The sequence below is a fragment of the Ambystoma mexicanum genome, chromosome 4q (genome assembly GCF_040938575.1).
Source record: "Ambystoma mexicanum isolate Mex_15411 chromosome 4q, UKY_AmexF1_1, whole genome shotgun sequence".
NCBI classification, from domain to species: Eukaryota; Metazoa; Chordata; class Amphibia; order Caudata; family Ambystomatidae; genus Ambystoma; species Ambystoma mexicanum.
In genome coordinates, this window is record NC_090928.1 from 655,133,223 (window position 1) to 655,157,059 (window position 23,837).

General features: G+C 46.2%; 1 protein-coding gene across 3 annotated transcripts in view; it reads right to left on the reverse strand.

Annotated features, from left to right (window-relative positions):
• The window catches only part of PSME4 (proteasome activator subunit 4), a 3,386,216-nt gene that overhangs the window by 1,742,909 nt on the left and 1,619,470 nt on the right, over positions 1-23,837 (reverse strand). For all 3 annotated transcript variants that reach the window (XM_069608231.1, XM_069608232.1, XM_069608230.1), the window contains one exon: positions 14,494-14,589. In XM_069608231.1, coding sequence (XP_069464332.1) covers positions 14,494-14,589 — 96 coding nt within the window. The remainder of the gene's footprint in view (positions 1-14,493; positions 14,590-23,837) is intronic.

Genomic DNA, 23,837 nt, shown 5'->3' on the forward strand with positions numbered 1-23,837 from the left:
GTAAGTCTGGCTACTCAGCCATCGCTACCACTTTACTGCGCAGTACAGGCTTGTACCAAAGGTGAAATTGTACTACCACTTGTAATCTTAATTGTCTGTAGTGTTCCCTAAGGGTACTGCAGAGGATTCTGCCTAACACTGGTCACCGGGAGATTGGCACTTAAGAGGGATGGGGCACAGGTCCACATCCCTATGCCTCTTCAAAATGTCTGATTTGGCCTGAGAAATTGATGAATTCGGCAATCCTGTTCATACAGGCCTCAAACTTGTCACTAGCCCATTCAGAGGAGTCTGAAGGATCTGAGGGGGGGAAAGGGCCATGCTGTCAAAGGTACTGAAGCTGTTGGATCCTGCAGGAGTGAAGCTGGCCCACCAAACCCCCTAAGCCTGCCTGCTCAACAATCTTTATACTATTCAACTATTGGCCAGGCAAACCCGAGGGGAAAGGGGAATGGATAAAATAACAAAAGACAAGAACTCCCACTGCAGGTACTTCAGACCGTCTTCTCCGGATGGCTTTTAAATCAGTGGAATTCCTAAAATGAAAATACAACCTTAAATAAGTAATATAAACTTCTTTTCTGACTCTCTCTCTCTCTCTTTAATCTTTTTCTAGTTACCTGTTGCCTAAGCTAGACTTGCTCTTAGGCTGCTTCAAAGAGAATGCTGTTGCTACTTGAAATGCTCTGTACGAACTTCTCTTCTATGTGCCTCTTCTTTCTTTTCAAAACTGTGATTTTAACAAAAGATATCCAACAATGTAGTTATTCCTAAAGCTAATGTGTATCTTGCTTCTGTTTATTTTATTACACTAAATAGATATGAATGTATGTCAAATACCTTCTACCTCTGATGTGTCTCAGATGTGTCTTTTATGTTCACTTGAAATTTCATACTCTGCAGGAATTCTTATTTGAAAACTTCCTCAACGCTATATTTTTCTTGAAGAAAATTATTTACATCAGATCACGCTCACTGGAAAATTGCAACTGACACACTTCGTTTTCTGAAGCGCTATCTTCAGACGAATGTCTTTGAAGAAATGCTGTCCGTAACACTACGCGACGCATTAAAAAATAAATCCAAGATGGCCGCGACGTTAACGCTACGTCATAATGTCCTTTATTCTACCGCGCTGTAAAAATACGATCGAGCAAAGCGCAACGAACTAAAACATTGAATTATATTTAGAGGGTTAGAAAATAAGAATTAGAATTAGTAACTCGGCGAAATAGATCCGCGCGCCTGGTTAATGTCAAAAACACCCTTTAAACATCAAAAAGAAAATTTACTTATTTTTTTCTAGTATATAAACAGTTTTTCCTTCTACATAAATTTGCACAGCATAAAAAATGTCTAATATCGTCTTCAAATTTAAAGTCTTTGAATCTTCTTCCTTTTGAACAAAAATGCACTTAGCTTAGTTCAGTTTTTCTTTTAAAATCTTCAGCTGCCCAGCAAACAGGTTCTGGTGAAAATCTTCAACTTTAGATTTCTTTCTTGCCTCTTTGCTCATTAAATAGATTTGGAAACTACAAAAGATTCTAGACTAGTAATTTGTAACTAATACTTAAATTTACTGGAGCTAAAAATTACATGACCTAACCAGATGAAAAACTTTAATGAAAGGCAGTTTAGAATTGTCAGGAACATTCTAAATGACTACACAATGCTGCCTGCATCAGAATAAACCAATCACTGCTGGGAAAGTGTTCCACCATCTTGGCTTGGGAGTGTTTCATCTTTCTACATGAAAGTGAGTTAAGGAAATATGAACTAACTAAAAAGGATTCATTAAATACTTCAATAACATCCCCTTCTAACTTTCTTTGAATAGCATTTGAAACACCCTATTCTCCAAGGAACCCTGCCAATGTGAGATATAAATTGTGAGGTCCTGACACATGCAGGAGGAGCTGGGTCGTGATTCAGTGCCCTAGAAAGATGAGGGGAGGCCAGAGAGAGGAAAAAATAGCCCTCAGGCGAAGATGGGGTCTTCCTGGTATCGGAAACCAGCAAATTAGCCTTAGCAAGCTTCTCCCAAAGCTTCGGGAGGGTTTTTGCCAAGTAGACCCATTTCGGCATGTCTTTCGACGTCGGAAGTTGAAGTTTTAGAGGGAGCGCCCACTACAGGAGGAGATTTAGTACCATGCATAGGTTGCAGAGGCAGTTGCGCAGAGGGCACTGAACCGCAAGGTTCGGAAGGCGCAGTCAAAGACTTCGATGGGCATACAGGCGTGGAAACCTTTGACGGGTCAGTCAGGGAGAGTTCGGGGTTTGTGTGCTTAGAAGCATGTGGTGCGTGAGTGTCCCTGTCACCGGGAAGTGACTTCCCCATAGCACTGCCGGCGGAATGCTTGTCGGGCTGGGGACAGACACTTGGGAGCGCGAGGCTCCACAGTAAGGCCAATGGCCTCCGAATCGGAGCCGCTGCTGCCCACAGATTCCTCGTCTGACAACAGCAGGGGAGTGACTCTCGGCTTGCATGGCGTAGGCCGTCCACCGTTTCGTATGCCTGTTTTTCAGGGTCTTAGACCGAAAGAGATTAGAGGCTTTATACAAGTCCTTGTGGTCACAAGGGAGACACTGATTGCATCAGCGATGGATGTTCTTCCAAAGGAATTTGTTGTTGCAATACGGGCAACATTTAAAAGGAGTCTTCTCCATAGCAGAGGGAAACAGCAGATAGACCAGCAGAAAGGGAAGAGAAGGGGTAAAGGAAAGGCACTGTCAAGAGAAGACAATGAAACAGGCCCCACTCTCTCTACTGTAAAGGCTGGGCCTTTACAGTAGAGAGAAAACAGTCGCTGATCAGCACAGGATGGAAACTCAGTGGACCGGACCAGTCTTCGAACGGCCGTCAAGTAGTTGTCGAAGGCAAGCGAAACCGCCAAAGACCAGTGAAGTAGCAATATAAACACTTGGGAGCTCTGCATTATGTGCAACCAACTAGGTAGACAGAAGATGAATCTGGGGGGGGACCTCAATGCGCGAAGGATTTTGGGTACACTCCACGTCACGTTAGGGATAGTGTTACAGTCACACCCATGTCGACGTCCCTTTTTGATCTTCGAAAAAAGGAGGCAATTCTCTGCAATTACCACTAGATGTCAGAATATATGCATAGCATGTGAATCTAAGCAGATACAATCCTCAGAAATATGATAATGGTGAGTAATGTACAAATCTCTGCAGTAATACCATCCAGCCCGGGAGCCTTCCCATTGGGCAGACACAGTATCACACTACATGGTTCTTCATCCAAGGGAGGCTCATTCAACCTATAAGTTTGTTCAGGGTCAAGCCATCCCAGGGTCACTATTTACGAGAATTTGCACGATCGTGCGATCATAATAATCACGAAAAAAAAGTTAATCAACAAGTTAATCCCCTTAAGGTCTCTAATTGGTATCCATGTGGGCCTTCAATCTTGAGGGTAGATCCATGTTGTTGTTCATGCTTAACCGCCCATGTCAGAGTTCGGCTGGGTCGGTTGCCTTCCCCATAGGAGGCTGCCGCTACCGAGTCCCATAGGAATCTCTCTTCTCTGCTGGCAAGGGACACAAATTCTCCCTTTTTCTGCCATAACAAGGCCCCTATACCCGTATCATCCTGTTACACTTGTTGATCTAGACCTTTAATTTCATCCATAAGGGATGCCATAGACCTCCGAAGTGACTACAGGACCCCCCACTCCTTTGAGATGCAGCACCCCTTAATGTAAACTTTGAACGCTTCCCAGGTTATCCTCAGATCCAGCACAGAGCCAACATTTGTTTGAAATGTTTTTGTATATCTTGCTCAATTTCGTCCCTGAAAACTGCATTGTCTAATGCGCGCCCATTAAATCGCCATCTGAGAAGTTTGGGAGCTTGTGCTGGACTTGAAAGGGATATTACCACTGGGAAGTGGTCTGAAAACATCTGGGTCAACATCTTGGCCTCTTCTAGGGACCTGGCTGTGTCCACTGTTGCCATGATATGATATGGCATTTGTAACGCGCCTTTACACAAGTGTTTCAAGGCGCGACGAGGCAGGGAGGGGGGAACAAGGGGAGACAGACAACGATCCTACTAGGCCAGGTGTCATTCAGATCGCGCAAGTGCATGGGTAGAGGGGACAGGAAAAGTGCAAGGGGGAAAGGGAGAGGGGAAAGTGCAGTACAGGGTTAGTAATGAACACGATAAATAATAAGGGCCATCTGGTGGCAAGTGCAAGATAAGTGCAGACAGGTGCTGGGAAGGGGGGCTGTAGGGATACAGAGACAGTCCCGCAGTGCAGGGGTTGCCAGGAAGGCAGTGCAGGGGAGAGTGGCTGGGCCAAGGACCAAGATTGGTGAGTGGCCCAGTTGCTGATTCAGTACAGTTTCAGTGATTTAGCAGGGGAGAGGGAGAGAGAAAGCAGAAGCAAAGAGGAAGGTTTTGAGGTGCTTCCGGAACCGGAGATGGTTCTCCTCAAGTTTCAGGGAGGCAGGAAGGCTGTTCCAGAGGGAGGCCCCAGCTGCGGAGAGCGATCTCCCCCCAACTCGTTGCTTGGAGAAGCGGCTGACCGGAGGGAGTTGGAGGCGGAAGAGCGAAGTGCTCGAGAAGGAAGATATTTAGGAAGGGAGAGTTGAAGGTAATTTGGCCCGAGGTCCCAGAAGGCCTTGTGGACAATGCAGAGGGTTTTGAACTTAATCCTCGCAGCCACAGGGAGCTAGTGTAGCGATTTCAGTCCTGGAGAGATACGGTCCCTGGGCTTGAGGCCAAGGACAAGTCTCGCAGTCCTGTTCTGGATGAGTTGCAGAGGGCGGAGAGTAGAGGCAGGCAGATTTAGATAGAGGCTGTTACAGTAGTCCAGCTTCGAGAGAACCAGGGCTCTGGAGACAGTGAGCTTCTGGGGGAAGGAGAGGAAAGGAAGGATACCTCTGAGGAGGAGCAGCTGGTAGTGTGACTTCTTAGAAATGTCAGAAATGTGAGGAGAGAAGGAGAGTGTGGAGTCGAAGATGACACCAAGGTTTTTTTCCTTGCAGGTAGGAGCAGGAAGCGGGCCAAGAGAGGCCGGCCAGAGAGCTGCAGGGAAGGAGGGAGTGGGTGTGCCGATGAGTAGAATCTCGGTCTTACTGGCATTAAGGCAGAGGTCGTTGGCGGCACACCATTCCTGGATAGCAGAAAGACAGTCAGAGATGAGGGAAGGAGGCCGAGGGTAGCCTGAAAATGAGCTGGGTATCATCCGCATAGCACTGAAAGTTGGGGCAGAGAGCAGCGAAGTGCCAGATACTGGTTGAACAGCCAGGGAAAGAGGTTAGAGCCCTGGGGGACACCACAGGTAGAGAAAAAGATGTCAGACAGGAAAGACCCCAGTTGGACCTGGGAGGGTCGATTTGAGAGGAAAGAGGTCAGCCAAGCCAGAGCCTGATCAGTGATACCCAGGTTATCACGGAGTCGGTTGAGCAGGATGGTATGGTTGACAGTATCAAAGGCAGAAGAGAGATCAAGCAAAATGAGAACACATGGAATGTTAGAGTCAAGGTTCGAGAGCAGGTCACAATCTATTCTGGATGCGCTAAAATGCACCCCAGAGTAAAAAGAGAATTCACTAGCCGTAGGCTTTCTGAACTGCTAAGCATCCATCAGAATATTATATTCTGCAAAATTACCCCACATCGTGGCTTTTCTTTGCTCCTGGACTTGTTGTCTGAAATTGGGAAAAAGACAAATCGTCGCAGAGGGTCATCTCAGATCTCCTTTCTCTCCGTCGGCTTTAAGTAGCACACCTCTGTCCCTATAGTTGAAAATTCGGGGATCATGGTGCATGTATTGCAGGCACACCTGGATGTAGTCTGGCGGCCAAGGAGTGATGCGCCCTCTAGTGTGTCCAGAAGCAATTTCTCAACTCATTTTTCCATCTTGTCTATCACTGTTGACTCAGGCACCTCCAGTATGTGCAGGTCATTTCTCCTTGATATGCCTTTGAGGTTGTCATTCTTTGCCACAACCTCCTTCACTGTCTGCTGGAGGAGCGCAATTTCGTTTTGTAATTCCGGCACTTTAGATTCCCCATCGCCGATTCCCTGTTCCGCTTCGGACATAGGGCCACATAGCTTTTCCGTCTGTAAGGCTGAGCCATCAACCTTACAGGTGAGGGCATCTATCTTCGTTCTGAGACTGTCTGTGCTATATTTTAAAGCCAGTAAAGTATGGCTGATAGCAGTGACAACGAGATGAGATCGACCAGGGGAAGGAACCGCCGGCTGGGGTAACTGGTCTACTTTTATTGACTGTCTCTTGGGGTTGACCATACTGGTTGTTGCATCTGGCTGTCCCAGGAGGTCTGGTGAGGTATTGCTCAATAAGAAGGTTCACACTCAAGTTATGCTATTCTCTGTCCTGCTCTGGTGCAAAACCGCAAGAATCAATCCCCAGCACGATGCAACGCTTTTACTCAACCCCCTGAGGTATGTACCGGACAGGGATCACAGAGCGAACTTCCATGTGCACGGGGCTAGCTGGTGAACCCAACAAGGAGGGTCCTTGCTGGAAGAGGAACCCCGCCTCTGTCCTATCAGTCACTTCCAAACCCTGCGCAGACCTTGGCTCACACCTCTCCACACGGTCACTCTGCTGCCAAAGCAAGGGCAAAATCACTGCTGTACTGGCAGCAATAAGTACAGCGTCCAGATATCCAAATCACGTTGTCAACGAAGGATCTGCTCCGGGACGCGCTCTTGTAATTTTATTGATTGTGGGGTCCTTCACACTGCCCTGGACACTGGGCTCCCATCACTCATGTGTTGAAGGTGGGGGGCCATCCTCCATCCCCTTCTGGGGCCCGCACCACATAGGTGGGCCCTCAACCAGTGCTGCCAGTGGTGTGTATGCTGCGGCGCTTATTGCACTCCAGCCACTGCCTTCAGCAGATATGTGGTTCCCTATGACAAACTTGTTTGATCTTCTCCAAGGCAGTCCACCATGGACCGTACACACAGCGGGCTAGGCTATCTTACTAACTCTACACCCGCAATCACAGGATATACTGGTGGGGAACACTTGACAAGGCGCAGGGGACCGCCGTTCTGCCCCCACTTCTGTCAACTTCAAGTGGGCCCCAGTCACCCACTGTTGTTGTTCGGGACACCTCAGAGGCATGGTTGGAGGAACACCTGCCCTGGCTACTATTGTCGGTCCAAAGACTCGGACGCACTCACCCCTGCCAGGCCTTACCGTCCGGCAGAGACCACCTCAGTTGAAGCGAACGGATCAGTTTTATGCCTTCGGCAGCCGTAGGTGCCACACTGCTCGCTGCCCCTGAGCAGTTGTCTGCAGGGTGCCGGCCGGGACAGGTCCCATCCCCCCACAGTAGTATTCCGTTGTTTTGGAGCTGGGCTCCGGCAGCCAGGCCGCATCCACTAGATTAGGGCCCCCGAGATATCGCCACTATGCGGCAGTCCAATGGGTTAAGCCTTAATTTTTCTGGTACTGCAGAGCTTCTGATTGCATGGGAGCCGTTCTCGTGTGCCCAAGCATGCGGAAAGGCGGATATTTAGGCAGGATAGATGCACCGTCCTTCAGAGCGCTCTTAGGCTGCACCCATTTTGCAGTCGCACAACAGCATCCACCCATGCCATATATTCTTAAGGAGTCATGGCCTTTTTGTACAGGCATCAAGGATAAAAGAAAACGTAAGTGTAATTACATAGCTCGACTGACCTGCATTGGTATAGCCAGTATGAATACACTTTCTTTCTGTGGCATGGCATTTTTTTACTGATTCAGAGTCCTTATATGGTAATACTGGCATATACTAGTGCAGCCTGCATGGACATGTATGGGCAAAGCCAGCAAGAACATGTTTTTTTATACTGGCATATGTTGTGGGAAAAGGCATCATGAAAATGTGTTGGAAAATGCTCCTGTGCAGTTAGTGACTTGGCTCTATTGTTTTTTTTTTCTTCCATGTGCTACCATACAAAACCGAATGCAAACTCTGTGGCTTTTCACATATAGTGCAAAATAAAGAATCATTTTCAATCATTGTTTGAAACCTTTTTCGTGGTGAGAACCCCCACAAATCCCCATTTATTGGTTCAAGTTCTTGAGTTGCACTCGGTCGCACCCGCACATTCGGCACAATCATTTACGCCCCTCCAATAGAACAATTCAAGAGCCGCCACTGCATACGCCTGAAATAAAAAGGAGGGGAGAAAATGCATGCCCCCCACTTTTTTGCCAACATTCAGGTGAATCATTTCAGTCACATCACAAGCTTAAATGGTGTAAAATCACTAACAGTAAAGTGTTTCTACCAATAAGTAGATCACCAAGTTACTTCTTACCTTTTAACGTTCTTTCGATGGGTTGTTCCTCCGACGTATTCCTTATCTTTGATAGATCATCTCCCAGCTTGCTGGCCTCGGAAATTTTTTATCAGTAGAGGGCGCTGCGTGTCGACGTCCCTCGAGCCAATGTCCCTTGACGGCCTCTGTATCGGCGTCGACATCATCACGCGTATAAATAGACTCGCGCAGCGTCTGTTGCTCAGTTCCGTTTTGACGTTAACAGTTGTTTTACATGAATTGGTTATTGACCTTGAAGGAGCGTAAACTGCAACCACAAGGGAAGTATTACTGCGGGCATGGATGGGAGGGGCGATAAGGAATACGTCGGAGGAACATCCCATCGAAAGAACGTTAAAAGGTAAGAAGTAACTTGTCCTTCGAAGGAATTGTGTCCTCCGCGTATTCCTTATCTTTGATAGACTCCCATAGCAGTGGTGTGTAAATGGAGGTGGGAGTAAAACGCCATGTTTCATTTTAGGAATGAACCAAATATAATACGGCTTTGCCAAATCTAGTCTCTTGACTAGAGGAGGAATCCAGGTTGTAAAATCGTGTGAGGTATGTGCGGACGGCCATGTGGCAGCTGCACATATGTCTCGAACCGGAACCCCTCTTTGGAGGGCCGAGGAGGCTGCGATACCCCTGGTTGAATGAGCCCTAAGATTTTGAGGAGGCTCTTTCCCTGCTAGTTTGTAACATTCCAGGATGGTAAAAGTAATCCATCTGGAAATGGTTTGTTTTGTTATCGGTAGTCCTAATTTGTGTCCTGAGTAACCTACAAACAGTTGGTCTGCTTGCCTAATCCTAGCAAGTCTGCCGATGTAAAAGCTTAAAGCCTGCCTTGGGTCCAGCCTATGTAGCCTTTCTTCCTGGATAGAACGAAGGTAAGGTAACTTTCTGAGTGATGTGGAATTCAGAAACCACCTTTGGGAGGACATTAGGCTTCACCTGTAGGACAACTTTGACTTTATGAAAAAAAGTATGACAGGGTTTACAAGATAGAGTTTGTAATTTGCTCACCCTTCTAGCAGACGTTAGTGCTATTAATAAGACAGTTTTAAGGGTGAGAAATCTTAGCAAACAAGAGTGTAGTGGTTTGAAAGGAGTACCCATCAGGAAATCTAAGACTAAATTTAAGTCCCATTAAGGAACCTGGAAAGGTCTTGGAGGGTAGACATTAGTTAATCCCTTTAGAAATTGTATTACTAAGGGTAATTTGAAATACGAAGGCTCCTCTGCAGTGCGCTTGAATATCGATAGCGCTGCGAGATAGCCCTTGATAGTGCCAACTTGAAGGCCTGAATTTGCCAAGTAGAGTAGAAAGGATAACACCGTTGGTGTACCACATGAAAAGGGGTCGATATTCTCTTCTCTACACCAGCTGCAAAATTTGTTCCAACGGCAGCGGTATAAAGACTTTGTTGCTGTCCTTCTGGCTGAAAGCAACACTACCATGACGTCATCAGGGCTGTCCTAATCCTTGTATCTCAACCTTTCAGTAGCCAGGCGTGAAGGTTGAGGGTTCTGATGTCTGGATGGAGAACCTGACCTCACTTCTGTGATAGAAGATTCTCCTTGAGTGGAAGACGAATTGGAGGGCAGATGGACATGTCCAGAAGGTCCGGGTACCACGTTCTCCTGGCCCAGTCTGGGGCAATTAGGATCATGGTCCTCCGGAATCTTCTCAACCTCCTGATCATTTGAGGAATGACAGGGACTGGTGGAAATGCATACAGGAGTGGAAACTCCCAGTCCTCTACGATTGTGTCCCCTAGAGCACCTCTCGGGGGAAATTCCCTTGAACAAAACAGATCGCACTTTCTGTTGGTACTGGTGGCATACAGATCCACTTGAGGGGTTCCCCAAAGAGCGAAGATCTCCTGAAGGACTTCCTGAGCTAGTTCCCACTCGTGGGAGACTGTGCCCTGCCTGCTCAAAGCGTCCGCTGTCAAGTTCTTCTCTCCGGCTAGGTGAACTGCTGATAGAGAGATTCCTTCTTGAATTGCCCAAAACCAGAGCTGCATTGCCTCTCTGCACAGTGGCAGTGATCCTACGCCTCCTCTTTTGTTGAGGTAGTGCATGGCCACTGTGTTGTCCATCATTATCAGGACATTTTTCCCCTGTACAGATGGCAGAAAAGCTTTCAGCGCTAGGCTGATTGCTCTCAGCTCTAACAGGTGGATATGTAGTCTGGACTCTGATGGAGACCAACGACCGCTGATGGTCAAGTCATTGGTATGGGCTCCCCACCCCGTGAGTGAGGCATCTGTGACTACTGTTCTCTACGGCCATGGTTGCCAAAACAGTTCCCCCTTCAAGATGTTTTTCTGGCAGGCCCACCACTGAAGGTCTCGAGCCACCTTGTCCGGAACCAGAAGGAGGTCTGTCATTCTCCCTGAGAATTGCGACCACTGAGTTCTCAGTGCCCACTGAAGAGATCTCATTCTCAGGAGAGCCTCTGGCACAAGGAAGATGCAGGATGCCATGAGGCCTAGCAACCTCAAAAAGTCGAAGGCTGGGAGACGTTGGGCATTTTGAAACTTGGTGACCATCTGCAGAATATCTTGAGCCCTCACCTCTGGTGGCGAGGCTTTTGCCAGGGAGTGTCCAGGACCGCTCCAATGAACTGGAGTCTCTGTGATGGTATCATCTGTGACTTCTTTAAATTGAGGGAGAAGCCCAGTTTGTGAAGTAAGTGGCAGACATAATCCAGCTGGATCTGAGCTTGTTCCGAAGATACAGCTCTGATCAGCCAATCGTCCAGGTAGGGGTAGACTTGGATCCCTTCCCTCCTTACACCTGCAGCCACTACCGACATTAGCTTGGTGAAGACCCTCGGGCGGAGGTCAGCCCAAATGGCAGAACTCGAAATTGATAATGAGAGCCGCCAATTGCGAACCTCAGGTATTTCCTGTGTTTGAGATGGATTGGAAATAAGCATCCTGGAGGTCCAGAGATACCAGCCAGTCCTGGAGCTGGAGGGCCTGAAGGATCTGAGGGAGAGTTACCATCTTGAACTTGTCCTTCCTGAGGAACTTATTCAATTCTCTTAAGTCCAAGATAGGTCTCAGTCCTCCGTCTTTCTTCGGTATGAGAAAGTAGGGGGGAGTACCAGCCCTTGTTCCTCTCCGCTACAGGTACCGGTTCTATGGCACCTTTCTCTAGAAGGTCTACAATTTCCTGCAAGAGGAGCGGATCTGGAACTTTCAGAGAGCTGTTCCCCGGTGGATGACTGAGGGATGCATAGAAAAGGCAGGCAGTAACCTTGGGCAACTATCACCCTCAGCAGTCTTTGAGGAGGTCGAGGCCGCTTTCTCGAAGACGCTTAGCATCTTTTTCTTGAATTCCTCCCACTCAGCCTGAGAGCTATGTTTTGTGGGGCAGGAGACCCTTTTTGGGGAAACGGAAGACGAAGACGAGGAAGGGGATCTTCGACGTCTCTTTTTTGAATGCTTAGATCTCGAAGAGTGATGGGAACTGCTTCGAGACCTAGAACGAGAATGTCTTTTGTGATGGCGAGGAGACGAAGGTCTCGACTCCGCCGAGGAAACTTTCGAAGAAGTTTTAACTGCCTTACCCCTCTCGAGCTTCCCCTTACGCTCCTTCAAGGCTTTCGCCGTCATGGACATGCAGTCCTCGCACTCCGAACAATGGTGCTCGATTCCCAGGCACCATAAACAGATCCTGTGAGGATCCGTCAACGCCATTTTCTTTCCACAGTCTGGACATTTTTTGAAGCCGGACCGTGGAGTTGTCGGTTCGGGTGAAGAAGCCATCGAGTACGAATCGGTATTCACGAGGAATAATGATATATTTGACTGAAGAACTGAGCAACGATATTCTGAGGCACCACGAAGCGCGAAAAACAGAACTGAGCAACGGACGGTGCGCGAGTCTATTTATACGCGTGATGATGTCGGCGCCGATACAGAGGCCGTCGAGGGACATCGGCTCGAGGGACTTCGACGCGAAGCGCCCTCTACTGAAATTCTTTTTCCGAGGCCAGCAAGCTGGGAGATGATCTATGAAAGATAAGAAGATAAGGAATACGTCGGAGGACACAATCCCTTTGAAATATATATTTTGTGAGGGGTCAGAGTAAGGAGTTGGACACAGCGTTGTTGGTTTCACAAGAATGTTTTTATTTAAATAATACAAGGTGTGGGACAAATGCCTCACTAGCCCTAATTCTATGAGGGGTTTCCCTGCTTTAACAAAACTAACTAATTTGACAGTCGCCAGGATGCCAAAACGAACGTCCACCGTCCAAAATCTATTCTGACCCTCACACTTAAATACTCTAAAACTACTATAGGGGAAAATAATATGTACGGGTATGTCTTCCCCTTTCTTCACTGTTAAAGCCCCACCGTCTACCAGGTACAATGATGCTAGTGTACCCTTTTGAGGAACTGACCTTCCTCAATTGATGGCCAAATTTGCCAACTTAATACCAAGGGGACAAACCTCTTCCTTGGTCTTTCCCTCTGCTTACAATAATGTATATATTGCTCCCACTGATGTCTCTGCCAGTTGCTTTATCCTAACCAGCATGCCCTGTTATGTGCACAGGTTCCTTATTGTGTATTATTGACTAACAACCTTGTTGTAAATAAAGAATTGTTTATGTCATTATTATTTGGGTGTGGCAGTCTTTTATTCACTTATCCCAACTGTTGGTTTCTCATGCTCGCTGGGACGAGGAAGAGTGCTTCCCCTGGCAAAGTGGGTTTATTCTCCTATGCACTTTCCCAATTACTCCCTCATTACACTGTGCCCCTTTTGATGCAGCTTCTTGGGTTCTTTTAAAATTCTTTGGGACTTGTTGTGCTAGTTTCCATTATATGGGTTTTGGATGCATGGGGTTAACAACAAGGTTTATATGCCCCTTTAAGCCAAGCACCCATTTTCCTTCCCACACTGTACCTGCTAATTCAGCGCCGCAGCCCGGTCTTTTCTTAGTTGTCTGTGATGGGGGAGGTAGTCTCGTGGGACACTCCTGACTTCTGAGTGGTCCTTCAAGAGCCTCTTCAGCAGTCCGTTGCATCTAGTTATCTCCTAGGGACATCACTGGGCACTGCCAATACCAGCTATGGAAACCACAACAATCTGGGTTCTCTTCCTCCTTCGTGGGACGTGACAGAAACCACAGTGTGGTACCCCACCTACCACCAATAACTCCTGTGTAACTCACGGTCCTTGCTATCTGGGGCTGCTTTTCCTTGCTGAGCCGTCTTCGGTCCTTTCGTCAAGTTATGCTAGCTTCCCGATATGGACGTGTGTAGCTCGGGACCGCCCGGTGCCTCCTTCACTCTCATCGTGTCCCGTTGGGTCCTTCCTTCAATGGGGAAAATTAAAGTACCTTTTTCATGCTCCAAGTTCCCGAGGCCATGCATTAGCCTCCGTGAGAATGCTGGTTGCGCTCAGATGTCACGAATGGTGAAGACGCAGGCGGTACCACTGTAGGGAGCCCTGGTTGCCGCTGTTTCTGGGGGTCCCGCAGCAGTTGTCTGCCGATCTTTACCCTGGTGGTATGGTATAAAAGTTCCCACCTCCCACTCTGCCCTTCACTGCTGCTTCTCATTGGCGTGTAGAACTCTGATCCAATGACTGTTTGTCAGCACTTTCTCCCGTGGCTTTCAACCCTGCTTTTCCCAACAATCTGGCACATCCCTGCTGACTATTTAAGCACTTGCCTTCTTTCTCCTCAAGTCTTCCTCTTCTTCTATGGCTGATTTCAGACTTAGAGCTACTACGACGCAATTTCAAACGGCTACTACTTCCACTACCGGCACAACAAACTGTCTTTTGTCCCTCTTCTATTTTATGGAGGGAGCTGCTACACATAATGGAGAGACCAAAACGTTGTGTATAGTTCGGTGCCTCCTTCTGTTGCCCCCTTGTCCTAGTACTAATTTTTCTTAATGTTGGTGTTTCTTTAATGGCATGTGTGCCGTGTCGTGCTTCACTATTATCTCCAGTAGGGAAAGCAGACATTTTTTTGGGACCGGTCATTTGGCCAACATGGGAGTAGGGCTCGTTGTCCCAAAAAAAGGGGTGATGACTCTAGGTTCACCACTATACATATATACATGTGCACACACACTTTAAAAACATGGATACATTTTAACGATAGTGCTGTTTCAAGACACACATGTAATATAAAGTTAACTTACAAGTGAGTTATTCTTTCTCCCTGAAGCGGAGGTAGAAGATTCCCTGAGCCAATTAGGCAATTGTGGATTATAGTAAGACACTGTTGAACATCATCCCTAAAAACAAAATCACAAATAAAAAGTGAAAACATTGATTTTCCTTAGCATGCATCTAAATCTTGAAAAAAAATCCCAATTTAATTATGCAGAATCAGAGTGGCTATTGGTATAACTCCACTGTATTGAAGACCGATTCACACTGCATTGACTAACTTAGAAAGTGAATATAGAATCATCGCAAAAGTGTAGTCCTTGTTGAAAAACATTTGGGCACATTGAATATATCCTTCACTTTTTTGGTAGCACTAAAGAACAATTTACTTATCATTGTTAATGTTCTATCTATCTGATGGGTACTATTGTCCTCCCACACATTGCTCATATTTAGGCACCTCTATGCAGTAGTCCAGAAACTTCAGCCAGCAAAGGCATTGTGCAGCTACGTGCTGACCTAGTCGCAACATCTGTGGCGCTGCTAGGACTAGAAGTAACATCACAGAGTATTTATATATAGATGCAAGGTAAGTGGGAAGACTAATAAGAATATACCCTCTAGTAACCAAAAAGTCTGTTAGATCGAGGGCTAGAGGTTATTTCTAGCAATAGGCACAAGTGCTGACTTGGTGGGGTGGAAAGGAAGATCAGTTTGGTGCATTTGGGTTTGAAACGAATTGAGGGAATTTTTCCCTTCTCACCAAGGGGGAGTTTCCCCTCTTTCCCCAATCAGTGAGGCTAAGGAGGTGAGCCCACGCCGCAACACCCACCCCAGGGGTCGAGGTAAGTGGGTCCTCACTGGGAGAGACTCCCCCTTGAGGGACAAGGACTCACGTTCCCGTGAGGAACTCCCAGATATCCTCCAAGTGATAGCTTACATGGACTTACCCAATACCGCACAACGTTATCAGCTTCATGAAGGCAAAGTGAACCTATATTACCAGCAACAGGAAACTGAGGATATCCCTTTAAATGAGAGTCTCCAATGGACTGTGCTGAGAATTCTGAAAACGGATGGCACTCCAAAGAGTCAGCGAGAGGAGGCGGAAAGCCGAGAATACATGGGGGTCCCCTGTATGTAACAGAGGAAGGAGGTAGAGCTGTCGCAGAACACAGAGCTTGAGAAAGCCACAGCAGCGCCAGCGTGGAACAAGAAACGCTTGGAAATATGGCTAACAAGAATGGAGGAAATCCAGACAAGTTGGAACCGAGAGTTCGGTAGTGGCGTGACCATGCAGCAATCGCGGTGGGCAGCCAGCCTGCACAACAATGCCAACACCACCAGCGGGAGGAAGCAACTCCTGAAATGAGTCCTGGCAACAGTGCTATCCACAAGGCAAGAGCAGGACGCATATGAAACAGACGTTGCGGAAAGTGAACCGCGGCGTGCGATTATGAGCCAAAACAACATGTCGTTGGCCCGCTGCCCTTTTGGGCACTCACTTTTAATCTGATTAATAATGCAAAGGCCTTTTGACAGGCTTTGCAAGCTCAGCAGAACACGCTGACAACTTGGTAGCGAAGACAGAGCAAGGTCACACAAATATTATCGAAGGAGCTCACTGCGGGCAATAGTTATGGTATTGTCCACTGAAGGACGAACTCAAAGGGAGTCGGAGCGCATTGCAGGTGCAGTGATAAGGAGCCCTGGGAATGAATGCAAGGAGAATAGAGCTGGGTTTTTCCACTTCTGACTGGCTTTTTCCACAATTTGCATCCTTCACTTATGATCTGCTCTTTGGCCGAGGGCAGCCATAAGGGAGAGAGGCGGGGAAAATACCCCATAAGAATAAAGAGACTGGTAAGCAGGAGAACAGTTAGAACTTGGTTTCCTGGTTGAAGTAGTCTCGCTGGAAGGGAGGACGCACCGCTCCAGACCCCGTTATTGCACATGATCTCTTTGCCTACCTGCTGTGGCACTAAGCAGTGTTGTAGTGGCCAAGATGAAGGTGTCTTCAGTTACAACGCTGACGGTGACGTACATTCCTATTTATATCCCAATATAACTAACGACATGTTGACTTGTTTTATATTCTTATTCATGAGTATCTAAGCATACCGAAGTATAGAGATATCTAAACTTTTGTCTGGTATAACAAACGGCCTATAACAAGCCTTTTATAATTATCTTCATTGGTTATGAGTCTTATTTTTTGCCTATCTGAGTGAAACGGTTTATTGTGAGGTAATGGCCGGGAACTGGTAAGTCTAAGGTGTTCCACAAAAGAGGGCCAGGTAAGAGCACAACACAGAGGTACCAAGACGCTGAGAGAGAGTCCAAGGTCCAACAGGTACCAACGAGGTTACTTGTGAAGACAGAAGGTAATACACAGGGAATCTGGATTCCCAGAAGGTTCAAAGGCACTCAGTATAAATTAAAAGAAACTCGTCCTACTACCAATGAGAAAAGAATTTGAGGTAATTAAATAAATAAATGCAAACTATATGAATGCGATCAAGAAAACACACAAACGACAGAGTGGGAGAGGAACAGAGTTGGAATGGTATTGCTTTGGGAATGGGGAAAAGTTAACCCATATCCCAAAGAAAAAAACAGCAGAAACCAAAGAGACATTTGGTGAGTCAAGGCCCACGAGGTCAGGATGATAAATATACATGAAAGAGCTTGCTAGGAAGAGATGGACTGTAATTGGGAGTTGAGCAAACAAAATTCCTAAGAGCCGAAATATAAACATGGAAGTCTGGAGTCCTACAAAACAGAGAGAACAAAGATGAGCTCTAAGAAAGAAGACAAGGAAGCTAAAAAGCAGCTAAAAACTGCAGAACTTGGTCCAAAGGATCAGCAGAGACAATTTACATATGATCGATTGAGTAGAATAATATAATCATGAAAACCCCTGTGAAGAAACAAAGCACTCAGGAGAAGGCAGTCATTCTCCAGGCCTTAGTCAAATTATTGGTAGGGTCAGATAGGCTAGATTTGGACAGGCTTGTTTTGGACATTCACTCTGACAAGCATCTTAGTTAGTCAAATAGGTAGGGAACAACCTATAGACAATGGGAAAGGTAAGCCTTCTTTTACTTAAAATAAGCTATATGGTAAGAATTTCTCCACGGCGTTCGCATCCTCCATCTGATCCTCCACAGGTTCCAAGACGCTGAGACAGGGAGATGAGCTAGATCCTGATTAGACACCCTCTACCCCTTCCACACCTCTGGAAGTCGCAGGTAAACTGTTTTAGAAGTAGTCACACGCTTCGATAAGAGTCCATGAGATGCCTTTCCAATTGTACGCAAACAGTGGCCTACAAAGAATAGTCACAAATCTCTCAGGATAATATTCATCGAAGCAACTCTGTGACAGAGACTGAGTGACACGGGGAAGGCGACCCAGATAAAGACTATTTGAAGGATATACGCTGCTTTAAAAGAAGAAAAAAAAAAGAATGTTTTCATTTTTTAATAACTGACATTTGGATTCTCTATCTGGCAAGCCTACTGCCAGATAGAGAAAGGAGGGGAAAGGAGGGGAACCAAGAGGTGAATCCAATCGCAGAAAGGGAAGACGAATTGAGCATTTCAGGGAACATTGTTAGACCCTCCCACCCCCAAGTAGGAAAATGCTAAATGTCCAGCAAGAATCGTTGAAGAGGCTATGTGCTAATTCCAACATCCTGATCAGAGAATGAATATATTGTAACTAATTGGACATTTGGCACCAAGAAGTACACCAAGAGCCAATGTTCAAAGTTCAATCATTTTATTGGGAACTGTGTACAGGGATAAACCAACTTAAATATTAACAGGCTCTTCCCCAACATATAATAAAATAAAGGATGGCCTTCTTTCACAAAATGTTTCTTACTCACTTTTTCTCCTTCTTGGCCAGGTTTTCAAGTCTCAGAATTGCTAGCCAAAGGTCCCACATGATTTACCCTCCTTCCAGTATCTAACAAAGGTGCAGGCTTATCGGGGTCCGGTAACAGCAGACTAAAGCAGTCGATGTTCTGGCGGACCCTTGCGGCTCTCTTAGAAAAGGTGTAGGCGGATAGTGAGGAGAGAGGCAGAATTCCCTACAAGTCTTCCCTTCTGTTCTCCCCACCTCCTCTACAAACTGTCACTAGGCTCCTTGGCCCCCAATGGGACCTCACCCTAGCTGTTAGACCTGCCTAGGGCCTGACTTGCACTCCGTAAATCCCCTAGCTCACTACTGTGCTTCTGGCTCCTTGCCTCTATTTAAAATATCTTTAAATCACGATCTCTTCTCTCCATTGCCTTTTTCCAATTCTAGTCAACCCTTGGGTAATCATCTTCACTCTCAATCTTCTTCACTCTCCTCATCTGAAGATGTATCCTTTCTTATCCTCACACTCCTGTCTCCAAAGTTTCTGCCTTCCCAGCAATCATCCCTCTCCAGCCTTCTTCAAACAGGAGCCACCTGCTCCTGTCAGCTACCACATTGAACTGGACTGCCTGGCTTACCTAGCAGCATGCCACCTCCCCCTGATCGGAACTATGGCGGATAGTCTGCAGCTTTGAGCCTAAAGGGTGTGAGGGTTGGGATTGGCTGGGATCTATCTGTTCCCGATAGTCAGAATAAAGCTGAAGGGGATGGGTTAAACCTATACGAGCACTGGTGGCCATTCTGAAACTCTTTGTGCATTGAGAAGCTGACCAGGGTGCTTGTGTGTAGGATATCCTGCTGAGCTACCGCTCGGAAGGAAAGCATGTAAGGGGATGTCTAGGGGTGTGGCTACCCCCAGGGTCTGCTCATCTTTGGAGGGTTTTACTATGGCCTCCCTTTCTTTGAAGGGATCGTTTCCTTCCCCCGATTTATTCCAGGTTTTCTTTTGTTTTCCTGTTTTTTTTATCAATGTCAATTGGTTGTAAATAACCTTTACCTATATACATATATATATATATATATATATATAAATTAATGTGATTTATTAATGTGATTTATTAATGTGATATAGTTTAGTACAAACGCACAAACTTTACACATATTACATCATAAAAGAAAATGGAAAAGTAAAAAAGAGAAATAACTAGTTATCCATCATAAAAAAAACATAAAATAAAATATATATACAAATATGCAGAACAAATTTACAACTATATATAACCATTCTATGTACAAATATACACCTTCATTCAGCTTGGATCCTTAACTGCAAATTAGAAGAATGGTTATACATATTGCATATTACATACTATATGACTCCAGGGGCCACTCTAGTACTCAGTTGCATGCAAACAAGAGCTTCACGCCACACCTGAAAAAGTGCTATGTGTAATTTAGAGTTCAGAGTGTTAACACACTGTACCCAAAAATCTATCTGCTCAATGAATTCGGTGTTATGGAAAAATCCCTCTAGGTGTTTAATGCGATTTGTTCTCATCCTAGAGCAGAGTGTTAAGACATGTCGAGCAGTTTCATTCTCATTGGGAAGTTCACATATTCTACAATACCTCTCAGTTTTGGCTAAGCCCAACTCTTGACCCCTGGCCGCCAAAGTTGGCAAATGGTTGATGTGTAAGAGTAAAATAAAACGCCTCAATTGGTCCGACGGACAGAGGTTTAAGTAGGGTTGCGCCTTCATAAAAGCATAAAGAACATGCGTAACAAAGCTATAGGTTTTCAGGCCTTCAAGGTGCGTATAATTACGTTGCCAATCCCACAAATTTAGGCGGTTACGCAACTTGTTAAACAGGCATTCATTTTCTCGGCCCCATTCTGGTACCCAACTGATTTCTTCACACAAGTTATTCAGCTGAGTTGCAAATCTTTTCAGTCGGCCTGCCTCCATATCCCTGCTAATACATATGAGAAGGCTGTTAGTAGGATTATTCTTAAGCCGGATGTAAAATTCCATCCGCTTTTTCCTGACCATAGCCTTAAGAGATCTAATTCCTAGTTCCAGTCTGATCCTGGCCATAGGGATGCGTTGTGGGAGGCCGAGGATTTTCCTCCAGAATATACCTTCTACAAGCTGTAGCCATCCCAGATTCATATTAAAAAGAGGGTCAAGGCAATAGGTAACCATAGGGGCCAAACACTGAATATACAACTGGCGTGCCGCCCATATTGAGAAGCCACTCCGGTCACGTGTAAATTTGTGTATAAGCGCGGTGAGTTGCGCCGCTTTTGCATTGCGCGCCTGAATGCATGTGAGATAGTTCCCCTTATGATCGAATTCTACGCCAAGATATTTATACGTAAGGGTGTATTTGATTTCAGTCACTCCAATCATCATGCGAGGCCTGGCTACTCTTCCTGCCGAAAACAGTAGCAGATTTGTTTTACTGGTGTTTATCACAAGTTCATTGGCCTCAACATACCGCCATAGCTGCTCCGCAGATCTTAGGATCCCACTAAAGGTGTGATCTAGGATCACTAGATCATCCGCGTAAGCCAGTATGGGGCAGTGACTAGAGCCAATCTTTGGTGGACAATTATTGATCCCCTGTAAATACTCTGGCACGTTAGAGACGAACAAGCTGTACAGGGTAGGAGCTGTTACACACCCCTGTTTTACCCCTCTAGTCTGGAGAACGGGTTTAGTCGCAGCGCCTAAATTATCCAACCGCACTTGTATCGTGTTGTTCGTATGCAATAGTTCTAAATAATAGAGTAGAGATTCCGGACAGCCCAGTTTCCTTAATTTCTTCCATAATAAGGATCGATTCACTGAATCAAAGGCTGCCCTACAATCTATAAAGAGTGCATATAGCGGAGGATTGGTTCGAGTCAGGGCTTTACTTCTCAGTGCTTCATCACAAACAAATTGTGGGTTGTTGAATAGCCTGCTCTGAAACCACTTTGGAAGTTATCCAAAATGCCCTCACTCTCCACCCATTTTTGTAGCTCATTGAGTAAAAATGCTGTAAACAGCTTACCAGTGCAATCCAACATAGACAATAGTCTATAGTCGATAGTTCTCAGGTTCAGTTCTATTGCCCTTCTTGAACACTGGTATAAGGATTGCTGCCTGCCAAGATGAAGGTATTTGGCCTACATCCAAGATCTTCCTAAATAGAATTTTGAGGAGACAAGCCCAAAAAAAGGGAGTTATTCTTCAAGACCACATTAGAGAGGGCGTTCGGCCCCGGGGCTTGAGAGGAATTTAGCTTTTCAATTCTACATTGTAGTTCTTCAATTGAGACCACGAAAGGCGGGATTTTGGGTTTCGTAGAGACAGGATATCAATATTACTGCTAATCCCACCATTACGCTTTTCCAAATAGGTGGTCCATTCAATATTACCTATAGGGTTTACCATGTATGAGGACTTTTTCCCTTTCACCTCCCCTAAAATTGACCAGATTTTCCGAGTATTTCTGCTACAAAGAGTGCTGACCTTATATTGCCTATTGGCAATTTTCTTCAACCTTTTATGTGTTTTTAGCCATATTCGATAGCCATTTTTCAATTCCCTCATTTTTGTGGCTGTAGCCACTCTGGTGAGGGAGCTGTTTCTGACCCATCTTATATCGCTTCTAAGCTTGCGCTTCCTGTCTCTAATGGCCCGGTCATAGGTAACCTCTTTCGTAGTCTTTCCCACCATCGTGCGCACTTTACAGGACCCATGTCGACCCGAGAAATCACTAATCCCCTTCTCAATTTGCTCAGGAGACATTTGATTAAATTGATCGGTCAATTTTGGCCCCCATTCATAGAGGCCTTTGATATATTCTTCTCCGACCAAGAAATGCGATTTAGGGAGTGATTACTTGTCAAGTGACCCAGGTTAACCCCCCCCCCCCCCATCAACTACCATGCTCATGATCAGTGGATTGTGATCACTCCATTCAATTTCTTTTACCACCATATCGAATACAGGCCCTGCAACCCGCCTCGGGTGGTCTCTGGGCAGGCAAAGGTTGCACGTAGCGTGCTTATCTACCCAAGGGTATTTCTTATTACACTTGGGGCAAAACTGAAAGGGCGTACCCTCCATACGCGCCTGTGGGCAGCGGGCAAGTGTGTGTAGGTAAGAAGGTGTCTATATGATTATATACCTATATATATATATATCTATACCCGAGTGTGGAAGTGTACCACCCCCCACTCTCCCTACTTGTAGGGCCGAGGCCAGCGGCCCAGGCCCGAGCCGAGGCGGAAGCCTCAAGGCCCAATCCGTCGGGTATTCGACGTTGATCTCTTCCCCGGTTCGGCGTCGAGATGTTGATCGACGAAAGGTAGCAAAACGGGGCAAATTAGAATTAGTTTTGAGTGAAAATATGGCAAAGCCAGGGAACTCCGATGAAGTGCTTCCGACCAGAATGGCGGAAAAAAACAATCTGGGGATCCTAGACGCGTGAGGGATCATGGGTACAGTGGACGTCACACTAGGGATAGTATTACTGGCACGCCCTGTGTCGACGCCCATTTTCTACTTTCGAAAAACTGTAATACTCCGCAGCTTCCACTAGATGTCGGCCTATGCACAGCATGTGATCTAAGCAGATTCCTCAAGCCTCAGAAATATATGTATATATATCTCAAAGTAAAAATGTAGGGGTCCGTGGCAGGTTTGTGGCTTTGTCAAGCGTTGTTCCTTATACAATTCCAACTGTTTCACCAATCTGCACCAAATCTTTCATACTTAACTGTTAGGACCCTTTGGCCATAACTGGCTGCATGACATTTGGACACCCCACCCCTTCCCCCCGGATTTCAGCAAAAGTAAAAATGTGTTTCTGGCCTGCCGACAAAGCCATAAACCATGTTCACCAGGAAGAGAAACAAAAAAAATAAAGTTACTTACTGTAGTGACTACACTAATCATAGTCCTTAGATCCCTTTCTCCATCCTTGTGGGCGTCGCCCAACATGGGGACAGTACCGGAACTTTTGGCAGTGAAAAATTAGCTACCCCTTTAAATTAAGCATAGCGCGTGGGGGCGTTGCCCTGGGCGAAGGATCGCCCCCAAGACCTCGCCCTCCAGTGCCTCACCTCAGTCCACATATAGGACGCTTGTACACCAGGCTATGCTGATCAATTTAGCCCCTGGCATAATAGCGGGTGAAGGTGGGTGGGATGTATGGAGGAAAGGGGACTAAGGACTATGAGTACTCTAGTCATTCCAATGAGTAACTTAAATTACTTATACGTCCCGTCCGCTTTCCTCCATCTTTGTGGGTGATTGCATTGAACAAGACAATTGGGTGGAGCTGGGACAACCTACCTCGTGCTTATTAGAGAATTTTACAAAAGGTCCCCGAATAGTAAATGGGGATTTCAACCTGGCGTGGTGCGCACCTACAGATAGATGCTGGGAGGGGCCGCAGTCGAGGGGTACCCCGTCTGGCAAATTGAAGGCCTTTATGGAGAAACTCACTATTGT